Source organism: Callionymus lyra, chromosome 16, assembly GCF_982586985.1.
Source record: "Callionymus lyra chromosome 16, fCalLyr1.hap1.1, whole genome shotgun sequence".
In the NCBI taxonomy this organism is placed as follows: domain Eukaryota; kingdom Metazoa; phylum Chordata; class Actinopteri; order Syngnathiformes; family Callionymidae; genus Callionymus; species Callionymus lyra.
This window is the reverse complement of record NC_141833.1, coordinates 18434577-18449157: the sequence shown is the minus strand read 5'-3', so window position 1 is coordinate 18449157 and position 14581 is coordinate 18434577. Positions and strand designations below refer to the sequence as shown.

Here is a 14581-nt window from a genome sequence, read left to right as displayed (position 1 = left end):
CCTTTTTAACATCTGAGCCGATGTTGGGTTTTAAGGATTTTGCAGAAATATCCATTTGTCTCGCAACACCAGCCGCTCAGGTTCGGAATTTGTACGACAACATTCCGGGTCCTTTCGAGACGAGCGTTTGTTCGGAGAAACGTTAAAAAGCCGGCGATCGTGTATTTATAACCGCTTTAAAAACTCGTCCTCTCGGGCAGAACCATCGCGTCCACTGGTCCGAGTGAGTCGGACTCGAGTCGGAAACCCTCGTGTTTCCAGAGCCAAACTCTTCTCCCGTTGATCCGTTAAACGAGCGCCAGCGCAGTGCAGTCGACTCGCGACTCGGCAGGAATATGAATAGATGTTAATTGAGATATCGACCCACATAATAGTGTTGAGAAGAGAAGCTGCTTTTGGCTCCTTCTGCTCCCATAAGTGTGTCTTGAATCAAAAACTGTTTGCTCAGCGAGAAAAACACAAGATTCAACTGCAGAAGAATTTGGAGAAATGATGGAAAAAAGGCCAAAGTTACACACACTCTAGTAAACAGGAGGATTAGGTCACACAAGGCAAATGTTTTATTACTGTTACTTATTATGATGAGGAGCATTATTTAACTACATACAAACAACAACTTTGACAGGAATTAAAACAAAAACGCAAAATGAAGAATAATTAGAAAAAATAATCCCCCCTTTTATTTTTATTTGATTATTTTAGACAGAAATTAAGAAGAAGAAGAAACAAAAATAACACACTGGTTCTTAGTCCGATATTTTCAATATCAAACTATATGTAAAATATTATGTAACTTTAACTATAAAAGACCAAATACAACCTTTCAATATAAAAAATAATTAAATGATTAAAAATGTTCAAATTTGATGAAATTATTAATTCAAAATGTTAATGCTTTTTCCTTGTTTTATCTTGTGGGTCAAGGTAACCTGAAAACAAATGTGTTTGAGGTATCCCTTTTGTTGTCTCTGGGCCAAGGTGAACGACCTCACTTGCTTCCATAAACACGTATGCAGTGGTGGAGGTCATTTACCTTGATCCTGAGATAACAGGAGGGATACCACAAACACATTTGTTTGTGGGCCTTTGGGCCACCTTGACCCTGAGACAAGACAAGGAATACCACAAACACATTTGTTTTTGGGCCTTCGGGTCACCTTGACCCTGAGACAACACAAGGGATACCACAAACACATTTTGTTCGTGCCTTCGGGTCACCTAGACCCTGAGACAACACAAGGGATACCACAAACACATTTGTTTTTGGGCCTTTGGGTCACCTTGACCCTGAGACAACACAAGGGATACCACAAACACATTTTGTTCGTGCCTTCGGGTCACCTAGACCCTGAGACAACACAAGGGATACCACAAACACATTTGTTTTTGGGCCTTTGGGTCACCTAGACCCTGAGACAACACAAGGGATACCACAAACACATTTGTTTTGGGGCCTTTGGGTCACCTTGACCCTGAGACAACACAAGGGATACCACAAACACATTTGTTTTTGGGCCTTCGGGCCACCTTGACCCTGAGACAACACAAGGGATACCACAAACACATTTTGTTCGTGCTTTCGGGCCACCTAGATCCTGAGACAACACAAGGGATACCACAAACACATTTTGTTCGTGCCTTCGGGTCACCTAGACCCTGAGACAACACAAGGGATACCACAAACACATTTGTTTTGGGGCCTTTGGGTCACCTTGACCCTGAGATAACACATTTAAGACATTTAATAAAATGTTTTAACATTTGAAATAAATCTGTTCAATGTTCTCATGGCTCTGATATAATTCCATACAAACACCTTCATGTTGTCTGTCTTCACCCGCAGGACTCGCAGGAGTTCCTGCGCTGTCTGATGGACCAGCTCCACGAGGAGCTGAAGGAGTCTCTGCCGGAGCCGTACGACCCGTCCAACGCCATCACGCTGGAGGACGGCCCCGAGGAGGACTGCCACAGCCAGTCGGACAACGACTTCCAGTCGTGCGAGTCGTGCGGCAGCAGCGACCGCGCCGACAACGACGCGCCAACGGGTCCGGCGCCGGCCGACGAGAACAACGAGGCGGAGATGCTGATCCAGGACCCGGACGAGATCCAGTCCAACCGCGAGTGGCAGAAGGAGAAGAACATGATCAACGACATCTACCGCTGCGGGGTCAACGGCGCGATGGACGGCAACACCGGCGTGGTGGACATCGACAAGGACGTGGACACCACCACCATGGAGACCACGCCCATCATCAGCAGCCAAGGCCACATCAAGATCCAGAGTAGAGTGTCGGGTGAGTGAAGGACTGACCTGGTCCTCATGTCCCGTCTCATGACTTTTGTTGGACTTTTCTTCCAGATTCATTCCCAGATATTCAACTGTCCAACTTCACGAGACCCCACAGTCCTGTCCCGATGGGGGGGTTCGTTTCCAAAATGTCCACCAGTCCGCCCAAAACCTCGGTCTGGCCGTGTCTCAACCCCGCACACAAGAAAGGTGAGCAAATAGATACACTTTTAAATACTATATATCATATTTTTTTTATGGTTTATAGTTCCATACAGGCTGTATTAAATACAATTATTTATCTTTTCAGTATTCCATTAACATGCAAATATTTACAGCATTTGTTCATTTTTGTGTTGCAATTTAACATAAGCAGTTATCTTGTCCTTAGCTAAAGTTACAATGAAATGAGATTTCTGCGATGACTGAGGACAAGAGGATACAGTGACTCCAGCAGCTTTTAAAGCTGATGTTTGGACACATTTTGGTTTCAAAACAAATGAAAGCAGTTACGACTTCGTCAAGAGTCATGTGGTCTGTAAATACACCAGAGTCAAGTACTCGACAATACTACACATATATACTTGTTACTACAGTATCGCAATATATCAGAATATATGGTATGGTTGTCCCTGTATCATGATACACATCGTTAATAACAAGAATAAAAAATATTCACCAAAAGGGCGAAAAAGTGTTTTTTTATTAGATAGAAACAAATAAATCCCAGGAGATCCCAGTGATGACTGAGGATGAGAGGATACAGTGACTCCAGCAGCTTTTAAAGCTGATGTTCGATATACAATATTGATATAACTTAATCCATTTAGAAATTAATAAATACAATTATCTTGTATTTTTTGCTTTTTGTTCATTTTGGTGTTGCAATTAAACTTCTGGCCGCTAGATGGCAGCAGTCATAACGCATGAAGTCCCGCAAGATCCCGGCAATGACTGAGGACGAGAGGATACAGTGACTCCAGCAGCTCTTAAAGCTGATGTTTGGACAAATTTTGGTTTGAAAACAAATGAAAGCAGTTACGACTTCGTCAAGAGTCATGTGGTCTGTAAATTCTGCAACACCATATTCGAGTACTCAACAATACTACACATATATACTTGTTACTACACTATCGCAATATATCAGAATATATCGTATGGTTGTCCCTGTATCATGATACACATCGTTAATAACAAGAATAAAAAAATATTCACCAAAGGACAAAAAAGCGTTTTCATTATTTAGAAACAAAGAAATCCCAGGAGATCCCAGTGATGACTGAGGACGAGAGGATACAGTCGCCTCCAGCATCTTTTAAAAGCTAATGTTTGGACATATTTTGGTTTGAAAACAAATGAAAGCAGTTACGACTTCGTCAAGAGTCATGTGGTCTGTAAATTCTACAACACCAGAGTCAAGTACTTGACAAAACTACAAATATATCCTCGTTACTACAGTATCACGATATATCGTATCGCCAGATTCTTGCCAATACACACCCTTATAAATGAAAGTTCTCTCCCTCTGCAGCCGCCGTCACCACGTTCTCTCCACCGAAGAGCAAACGTCAGAAGAAGTACCGCAGCGTCATCTCGGACGTGTTCGACGGCACCATCGTCAGCTCCGTCCAGTGCCTCACCTGCGACCGGGTCGGTGTCCCTCGGATCACATCGGATCTTTGAGCGTTTCTGACTCGACCCTCCGTCTGTGGCCCCCCCGGCAGGTGTCCGTGACCTTAGAGAACTTCCAGGACATCTCGTTGCCGATCCCGGGGAAGGAAGACCTGGCCAAGCTGCACTCGGCCACCCACCAGACGGCCCTGGTCAAGGCCGGCTCCTGCGGGGAAGCTTACGCCGCTCAGGGCTGGATCGCCTTCGTCATGGAGTACATCAAGAGGTGCGTTTGATCGTTGTGTGTTGAACATTTAGGGGGACGGAATCTTTCAGGTGTCTCAAGTGCAGACCAGATAAAATGTATATTTACAAATGGCAATATTTATTTTTATTTTTTGGAGGATTAATTTATATTAATAGTGTGTTTGACCTAATCTTCAACTTCACTTTAACTGTTCTTAGAATGGTCAATAATCTATATTTTTTATCTTAATCACTGGAATATATATAGGTCAAGATATCAACATGAATATATATCTACTTTCATTTAAGAAGGGCCACATAAAGTGAATGTTGAGGCAGATTTGGCCCCCGGGGCCTCGATGGATGGATTTATTGATCCCCTGGAAGAGAAATTCTTTTTTCCTGCCGCTATAATGCATCCATCCAAACAAACACCCATGAATACATGCAAAAACAATTAAATAAATGAATAAATACAATAAAATAAATGAGATAAATTCATACAAAATGTATAAAAAGACTTAAAAAGTTGCCAACAAAGAGTAAAAAGTGCATGATAAGCATGAGGGAGAGATCTGTGGTTTGTTTGACACATTTAAACTCTCGTCACATTTGAACTCTTTCCCATCCATAAAATTATTTCAGTCAAAAAATGGGTAATAATGACCACTTTTATGGAAAACATGTTGTTCTATATATAATATAATAATAATAATAATAATAATAATAATAATAATCTCTATTTTTATAGCGCCTTTCTAGACCAGGGTCACAAAGCGCTATATATATATAAATGCTTTGTAATGTAATATTCTACACATATTTATGAAATACTCCAGTATCTTTATGAAAAATCATATATAGTTTTAAGCAAATCCTTTTGATAAGCTTTTGTATTTTATTTTTATTTATTATGTTTATTTAGCATTATATTTTTATTACAAATAAATACAAATTAAAAATACAAAATCATTTAAATGGAAGTGTGGATACTGGGTATATTATTCTTTGTTAAAACAATAATTATTCATCTTAAAACAAAAAAAAGAAAATGCATTCATTTATTTTCTGCCGCTTTATCCCTTATGGGGGTCGCGGGGAGACTGGAGTCTATCCCAGTTTCACAGGGCGAGAGGCAACGGACAAAGACAGACAACCGTTCACACACACACACTCATACCTATGGACAATTTCAATCAACCTCCTTATGTTTTTGGACTGCGGGAGGAAACCGGAGTGCCCGGAGTAAACCCACACAACACGGGGAGAACATACAAACTCCACACAGAAAGGTCAAAGGTTGGCTTGGCCTGGAAGCGACCAAAAAAAAAAATGTTTAACATTATTATTAAAAGGGGTAAAAAAGCATAAACTTAATCATAGAATTTAGCAGTTAAATAATTTGGCCAATCTTTTGTGTCTCCTGTAGTATTATGAAAAGGCAGTTAGTGTTGCAGGCGAACATCCAGAAGCGAATGAATAAATAAAAACCTTACTCGTGTTTTGCACGACTACATCCAGTATTTAGTCACATACTGAAGTATAATGTCTCGGGTACATGTTGTTACCGCTGCAGGTCAATCTTTCATCCGTGTCGCCTCGACCTAGCACAGATTTTTTCGTCGATGACATTCAGAGCGAGGGCTCCGTATCAAATTGCTTTCCCTAATCTCCGTCCTCAGTTGGTTCTGGGGTCCGGTCGTCACGCTACAAGACTGTCTGGCGGCGTTCTTCGCCCGAGACGAACTCAAAGGTGAGACACGTCGACGAGCAACGGGACGAACTCCCGACGTTTTCCCATTTTTAATGACGTTTTTTTTCTCTCTCCAGGAGACAACATGTACAGCTGCGAGAAATGCAAGAAGTGAGCGTCTCGTCCTTTTTTGTTCCCCCCCCCCTCCATGAAAGCACCTGAACTAATGTTTTGTTCTTTGTCGCTAGATTAAGAAACGGGGTGAAGTTCTGTAAAATGCAGAGTTTGCCGGAGGTAAAACTAAAGATTAATGACCACTGTGATTTATTTATTTATTTTAAACTGTTTTTCTCTGCTGTAGATCCTCTGCATCCACCTGAAGCGCTTCAGGCACGAGCTGATGTTCTCCACCAAGATCAACACGCACGTCTCCTTCCCGCTGGAGGGTCTGGACCTGCAGCCGTTCCTCGCCAAAGACGGCTCGGCCCAGACCACCAACTACGACCTGCTGTCCGTCATCTGTCACCACGGCACGGCCAGCAGTGAGTTCCTCCAGCGTCTCAGCGGGACGTTTCCATCCCGAGGCTTCTCTGGCAGGCTGCAGGGAGATGGTCACACGAGCCTGTGAAGAAGTCTGACTCTCTCTCTGTGTTTCCAGGAGGTCACTACATCGCCTACTGCAGGAACGACGTCAACAACCTGTGGTACGAGTTCGACGACCAGAGCGTGACGGAGGTCTCGGAGTCCTGCGTCCAGAACGCCGAAGCCTACGTGCTCTTTTACAAGTAAATCTCCCAAAACGGTTTTTAGTATTCGGCGTCACTTCTGACAAGTGAGAAGAAGAAGAAGAAGAAGAAGAAGCAACGCTGACTAAACGAAACGTTCTGTTCCCGACACTAGAAAGAGCAGCGAGGACGCGCTGAAGGAACGTAGGAGGGTGTCGGCCTTGTTCAGCATGATGGAGCCCAGCCTGCTGCAGTTCTACGTGTCCCGCCAGTGGCTCAACAAGTTCAAGACCTTCGCCGAGCCCGGGCCCATCTCCAACGACGACTTCCTGTGCTCCCACGGAGGTTCGTGCTCGGACCTTATTGGCTTTGTTAAAAAAAAAATCCACTCCGATGGTTTCTGGTGACGATTGACTGCTGTCAATCAAACGTTTATTCTCAAAGAGGATGTCAGTTAAAGGGCAACTTACGTGAAAACTCTCCTGACTCAAATGTTTCAAATGTTGAAGTCTTTCTCTCCAAGATGCAGTGAGTCATGTTTTGAACTTATTACTTTATTAAGTTGCTCTGAAATCTGGGCGAACGAGAGGTTACGAGAGTCCATCATGTGACGTAATAATGGCTTCACTCCTCCTCCAGCCAGCTGTAATCACGTCCTGCTTTGTTTATACAATGAGTCCTTTGTCGAGAGACCTCCAGGATTGATGACGTGCAGTGACAAACCTTGATGCTTAACCAATCACAGCAGAGTGGGTGTAGTTGTATCAACTCCTTAGTAGACCTTTAAGATCTACTCAAAACACCACTAAAAAAAAAACATTGAGCTCCTTGGTGGAGGTATGCTCTCTCTCTGTGCTTTCATTCATCGTCTCCACTGCAGGGACGTATCAAGACCAGCATCCTTAGGAAATTGGTCTTATGGTGTCTTTGTCTTGTCCAGAATAACCCGATATCAAGAGACATCGTATTAATTTTAAACGGCGCATTGTTACGCTTTTCAGACTTTATTTTATGACCCTTGCCTCTGCGCTTCGGATGCTATTCTCCTCGCATCGACTTCAAAAACGGTTTCACGTCCCTCTGGGCGAACAATCCGTCTTTCTCATTTTATTTTGAGGAAAGGAACGGGATTAGTCGAGGGTCTGAGGCCAGTCCTTTCTTTTCCACTCTCTATCCTGCCAGGGCTTAATAAATGCGAACACGATGAATGAAAAAAAATCTACATTTATGCAAGATAAAGCTGCGAGATTTCGTAATCTTGGGGGCTTCAGGTAACAACAGGTAATTGCCAGATACTCAGGTGTAAGTAAGTCCTTTACATTTGTAGAGTGCGTATAATAACAGGGAAGTAAAAAACACAGTTGATTCCCCGCCAGTATTTTAATTTCCTGTTCCTTAACGTGGATATTTTCTCTTTTAAATGGTGCCGTCCGGCTTTTATAAATGTAATAAATAAAGTTGTATTTGCAGAAGGTTCCCAAGCAGTGTAACAGATATTTGTGCCGAGTATTGAGGAGGAAGTAACTACAGATAAATCACCTCAAGATCCTTTTTCTTAACTGCTTTTCAAATAACTTCTCTATCTTTACTGTTGGTCAAAATGTGGTAATTAGTCATTATTAACAGGGCTTTTAAAAAGTAGGACCAAAGGTTACATGATTTTATTTTTTAATATACATCCTTTTAAAATGTGAATTATATTCCATTTTAAAATCCCCTTTTATTTCCAATTATATTTGTTAAGTCATATTAGTTAAATTCCCCTTTGGATTAATTGTAAATGAATGAAGGAATTCTAAAAAATATATATATATAATATAATATATACATATATATACAATAATTCTCATCTATTTGTTTTCTCTTCACATATTTTGTTAAGACTGAAAATTCCTAGAATAAAATCAAATAAATTGAAGTGGATTATATTTAGACCTTCAGTTTGTGTCATTTATTGATTTACTTCTCAACACATTAAGACTTTATCTTGTTCGATCTCTCACTAAAGTCCCAGTTTATTGAATGACATCCTGCAGATTTAAACAAGATTCTCTCTGAGAATTCATCTTCCTCGGAAAAGGCTCGATCGATGTCAAACGAGGTCACGGAAGGTCGTCCACCGTGATTTCTGCAGAACTTTTATCTGCGAGAATGAAACGAGTCCTGGTTTAAAGTCCTGGTTTAGATTTTTTTGACATGATTTTCAATCAGGTGTAGTTTTACTCCCTTATCTACGAGAGGAGTCGCCTCAGTACGAAGTTCACCATCTGGACTCGCCAAACAATTAAACCGCAAGGCCTGGGGGCCAAATCCGGCCCACCAAGTCATTTCATGTGGCCGGCCAGATGGTTCGCTCAAAGTAGATTAATGTTTATGTTGTGACTAATGAAGATGGTGAAGATAAGAGAAGGAAAAGATTAAGGAAGTCTACAATTGCAAAGAGACTCCCAATAATGGTAAAAGTGATGTTGAAGGAAATGTTTTGTATCGTTTATTTGGGGGAGGAAAGGAGAACAAAGTCATACTTCCTGTTACAGAAACAAACATTTTGTCTCAGTAAGTAAGTCATTTGTATTTATATAGCGCTTTTCCAGACCAGGGTCACAAAGCGCTTAAACAATCAAAACAATACTCGCTAAAATATATACTTTAAATCTCAAGATAATACTGAGAACAAACACAGGAGTTCCAACATGTTTATTCTTGTGTGATTGAGTTTGAAACTTTGTGACTTTAAGGAACAAGACTTGATCCTTCGAACCCCTCTGTTCCAGGTGTGCCCCCCAACAAAGCCGCCTCCATCCACGACCTGGCGTTGATGCTGCCGCAGAATGTGTGGGATCACCTTTACACCAGGTAAACACTGAGCACCTGCTGGTTTTTTTTTAAATGTTTGTTCCCGAAAAACCGCAACGATCGATCCTCCACAATAGACTTGAGCGCAACAACAAAAGTCACCGTCATAAACATGACTCTGAACACACTTGACCGATATTGGGATGTGTGTAGATACCATGAGTAAATGAACTAAACAAAGGAGTTAAAGATGAAACGACCGTTACTAAGTGGGTACCCTCGACTCCCCCCCCCCTGCAGATACGGAGGCGGCCCCGCCGTCAACCACCTGTACGTCTGCCAAACGTGCCAGATCGAGATCGAGAAGTCGGAGAAGCGGCGCAAATCGGAGCTGGACATGTTTGTCAGGGTGAGTTTCTCGAGCGTAAGAACCGTCGCCGACGATTAGACGCGTCGCATGTCAGGGAAAGGGGTGTGTGTGTGTGAGGGTGTGTGTGTGTGTTGTGTGTGTGTGTGGGGGGGGTTTCCTCGTCCCGCCGACCAGCTGATGGGCGGCATGTGTCGGTGCACTTTGCCCCGGCGGGAGGCGGGGAAGGTGCGAGGCCGACAAAAGCTTTATCATTAATGCATGTGGACAGATGCAGCTGTGGTTGTGTACTCTACCCCCCCGACCCCCTCTCGAGATGAAGGGATGGCGAGGTCTCTCGGAAGAAGAAGAAGAAGGGATTGTCATTTCTAAGAATCCTCCGGCTCGTGCAGTCGAGTGTAAAGTCTGCCGGCTAATTGCGACTACTGGCAGAGAGAATTGATTATGTCTTCCATTTCCTCCCGATCCTTTCATCCTCACTTAATTTCTTTCTTTTTTTTTGTCTCCCCCTCTCCCTCTCCCTCTCCCTCTCCCTCTCGTCTCTCTACCGCTCACTCCTCCTCCCCCCCATTTCCTCTCCCCATCTCTGTAGCTAAACAAGGCATTCCAGGAGGAGGAGTCTCCGGTGGTCATATACTGCATCAGCATGCAGTGGTTCCGCGAGTGGGAGGGCTTCGTCAAAGGCAAAGACAACGGTAATTGGACGACACACTCACTCATCCACTCACAAGTGTTTCACTATGAACGTGTCGGAAGGTTTTTCATCTGAGCTTCCAAAGGAGTCGGAATAGACTCTTCTTTCCCTCCAAGATGGAAGAGTTCAAAAGCGACTTTGATGTCCCAGATTTCCTGATTTATCTTCAAAAGACTCTGATTTAGTCCCACGAGACAGGTTTTCCCTTCCTGCAAAACGAAGCGTCAAATACATTTTTATTTCCCCCCCCCCTTTCTTTTCTCACCTCCCTTTCATATCTATTTATAACCTCTTAGATCTGGCATGTTTCCACAAATCGTCTCCCGCTGACTTTAGCGCCTCTTATATTTATCTGGTCTCTACAAAGTTACTTTTTTAAAAAACGCTTGACATGTTTTAGTAGCACTTCTTTCTCTTCTAACTGCATTCGCTCTCTTTTTTCTCCCCTCAAGATCCTCCGGGACCAATCGACAATTCCAAGATATTTGCCACCAAGAACGGTCACTTAACGCTGAAACAAGGTATACGCTGTTTTATAACTATTTCTCTGATTTAAATCAGCTTCTCCTTGTTATCTCTGAACGTTCTCTTGCACCTGAACACTTGGAGATGCTGCTCTCGACTCGTTTCCAAATCACATTTACATCTTCGCGACCTAAAAGCAGTTGTAAAGTTGGAGGCATTTTTTCAAAAGAAGCCATTAGCTAAAGAGTGCGGTTCCTCGTGACCTTCTGGCCCATATGAATCTGTGGATCTTGCGTGTGAAGATGGAGTCGTCGTGGGTTCGAAAACAGGATCTTCTTAATCTGACTCCAGGGCATTGAACAATGGAGCAACATGTGATCGTTGAGGAAGTTCAGTTGGAGATGTCGTAGAAATCGGTAACGGATTGTTGTGTACGTCAACACTCGTCTGGATTTTTAGCTCGAGTGCAGCGGAAACGGCATTTCAGGAAAATACTTATTTTGCATTGATTCAAGGTCATCTTAATAATGGATTGATAGATGTAACTTTATTAATCCATTGATGAAATTAGGTTTGGAAAAGGAACGTAACGGTAAATTAATGAAGTTTTAGTTCATGGCTACAGTACTTTGTTGTATATCATGAGAAAGAATCAAACACAAATGTTGATCAAACGGACTGATGGTGATGATGATGATGATGATGATGAAGATGATGATAACTTGCCTTTATTTTAGCTGCGCCACATTACATACAGTCATGTAAAAATATATATTATATCACAGTGTTTGTTTTCTGCAGAGCCCCAGACATGACATGGTAAAAGAGAAATGTGGCCAAGAAATACTAACTGTAATAGTTGTGTGTAAATATTCCGATTTTTATCAAAATTCAATGTAGTATCCCTCCTTAAATGGAAGAAATACTGAGGTAGTACGCTCTACAGAATTTACTCCTTTGGTGTCAATAATGAATGACTATAAATAATGTATAAACAAACTGAAAAATCAGCTCCATCTCGTGTTTTTCTATGGTTAGTTATTCCTCAAAATAAAGTCTCTTATTTTGGCTAATGTAAAAAAATAATATATATATAATAAATATATAAATATTGCCTCAGCACTGAACAAAGGGAGCACAAGTCTACTACTAACACAATAAGATTTCTAAAGTAACCATGTAGAAAATGACAAGATGGGAATCGAAGCCTCTAGAAATGGAGCTTATCCAGGCTCATGACAGATTTTTGTCTGTAGTTTTACTCAATTTCCCATGATTTCCTTGATAATATCTACTTTATTCTTACATTAACATCTATAACAATCTGCTTTTAGGCATCCCACGTTTTCTTGGTCTGTCACATGATATAAAAAGGAGTAACTACTTCATTGATATTATATTTTTTTATTCCATGACTGTACTATATGGTGTGTGGCAGTGGCTGAGTTTCTGTTTTTATGCAAAATATCGCTGATATTTATGATCAATTGAACGTGTTTCGCTTTAATGTAGTTTTTGGTAGAAGTTTGTAACTCTCAAGAAATCGAATCCTGTTTGATAGACCCTTGTTGCAGCAATATATTCAAACGTAAAACAAGTTATTGTGTTTGTCCTTAAGGCCATAAGATGTTTAAAATTATACAATAAGATGACGTGTCAGACTCTCGTTCTCTGACGGCACTGATTCTGAATGTCGTTCAAACGCACGATGACGCCGGAGCAACAGAAAACAGATGGTGCTGGTGAACCACAGAGATGTGCTTAAGAATGAGAAAACGTATCGCATTCCATATATATTTTGCGAGGGCCCCACGACTTGGAATGCATTTCATTCTTTGAGTGATTTGAGTTTGACACCCTTGACTTGGGTTTTCCCCGCCAAGACTTTTAAGAAGATAAGATGGAGTTTGTACCTCAGTCTCTCGGGAAAGACGGTTATAGTAAGTAAGTAAGTAAGTAAGTCATTCTTATTTGTATAGCGCTTTTCCAGACCAGGGTCACAAAGCGCTTAAACAATCAAAACAATACTCAATAAAGTATATATTTTAAAGATCAAGATAATACTGAGAACACAACAGGAGTTCCAGAAAATCAAGGAAAAGCCTGAACAAATAGAAACGTCTTAAGATGTTTCTTAAAGGAGTCAGAAGATTCCATCAAGTGCAAAGAGAGAGGAAGATCGTTCCAAAGCTTAGGAGCAACAGCCTGAAAAGATTTCTCTCCTCTGGTCCTGAGTCGTGTGCGAGGAACCATCAGTAGATTCTGATCCACAGACCTCAGAGCCCGAGCTGGGGTGTAAGGCTGGATCAGATCAGTGATGTAAGGAGGAGCCTGACCATGAATTGATCTGAAAGTAAGAACCAGAATTTTAAAGTTGATCCTGAAAGAAACTGGAAGCCAGTGAAGAGTTTTAAGGATCGGAGAAATGTGAGTTCTTCTACTGGAGCGGGTTAGAATTCTCGCTGCAGAGTTCTGAATCAACTACAGGCGAGACAGATCCTTCTTGTTAAGACGTTATGAAGTCGTGCAAAAGAACGTTCAGCTGAACACGAGTCCTTTTAATGGTTGAGATCACGTTTAGTCACGCATGCATCTACATTTCCAAATCTGTGATCAGTAAAGTCCGTGTGATTCTCCCGCAGGTGCAGACTCGGGGCAGATCTCCGAAGAGACCTGGAACTTCCTGCACGCGATCTACGGCGGCGGACCCCTGCTCACGGTCCGACCCAACGCCGGCCACCAGGAAGCGGAACCGTCGCAGTCCGAGGAGAAGATCGAGATGGAGACTCGCTCGGTGTGATTTCCTTTCTCGACCCGACGGAATACAGTCAAGGGCGCCTTTTTTTTTATTTTGCACTCAGACTTTTCTTTTGAGACGACTCAAAGGACCCCCCCTCGACCCCCCCGGCTACATGAAGGCGGACAAATGATTCTGTACAAATGTATAAAGAGCTCTGAAATTTCTATAAGCACTGTCATTTGTCTGGTTGTTTTTTGGGAACCAACATTTTAACCTGTGCAGCTAAGATTTACACTGAATGCCATATTTTTTTTTTTTTTTTTTTTTTTTCGACCAAATGTCCACCGGTCTTGTGTCGTAAAGATCACTGCATCTTGGATATTTTATTTTCGTTGTCGTTGTTTTGACGACCCGTCCTAAAGCTTGTTACACAGATGAGTTTGTAACGCTTCCACTAGCGATGGTTATGAAGGGACTCGAACCAGTCTCAGGAATGACTCGTGTGTTTTTTTGCACTGTCCTGTAGATCTAAGACACCGGCATGTTCACCACAAGCATCAACTGTACCTTGACTGGTAGTAACGCTCGAGCACTAGGAGTATTTATCACAGAAAGGGAGTAATTTAATGTTATTACATTGTCGTAGATAAAAGGCAGGCATAGTGCATGCTGTGTCATCCGAACCCCCGGCTCGCCGTCACCGCATGTAAATTCAACGCTGCTCATTCAATGTGCACGGAAATCACGAAGCTTCTCTCCGATAAATAGCCACTTCAGAAGTCACGTCGTAGCGTGACGTAGGGTATTCACTAGCAGTTATCTAATCAATACGAGGCATTATTTCCTGAACGATGGGGCGGCTCTTGGAGGTCGACCCCCCCGCGCTGTAGGTTCCGAATGTTGATGTCACTTCAATCTGATGTTGGCTGACAATATTAAAACTTGTTGGAACGCTGA

The 14581-nt window shown here is 42.2% G+C and overlaps 1 protein-coding gene across 1 annotated transcript in view; it reads left to right on the top strand.

Annotated features, from left to right (window-relative positions):
• The window catches only part of usp33 (ubiquitin specific peptidase 33), a 30000-nt gene extending 15419 nt beyond the window's left edge, over window positions 1-14581 (top strand). Inside the window, exons 10-24 of the mRNA XM_087810620.1 lie at window positions 1844-2294; window positions 2360-2497; window positions 3819-3937; window positions 4012-4184; window positions 5827-5897; window positions 5975-6008; window positions 6086-6131; window positions 6199-6379; window positions 6496-6622; window positions 6738-6907; window positions 9337-9418; window positions 9659-9767; window positions 10318-10420; window positions 10872-10940; window positions 13527-14581. Coding sequence (XP_087666746.1) covers window positions 1844-2294; window positions 2360-2497; window positions 3819-3937; window positions 4012-4184; window positions 5827-5897; window positions 5975-6008; window positions 6086-6131; window positions 6199-6379; window positions 6496-6622; window positions 6738-6907; window positions 9337-9418; window positions 9659-9767; window positions 10318-10420; window positions 10872-10940; window positions 13527-13684 — 2031 coding nt within the window. The 3' untranslated portion in view covers window positions 13685-14581. The remainder of the gene's footprint in view (window positions 1-1843; window positions 2295-2359; window positions 2498-3818; window positions 3938-4011; window positions 4185-5826; window positions 5898-5974; window positions 6009-6085; window positions 6132-6198; window positions 6380-6495; window positions 6623-6737; window positions 6908-9336; window positions 9419-9658; window positions 9768-10317; window positions 10421-10871; window positions 10941-13526) is intronic.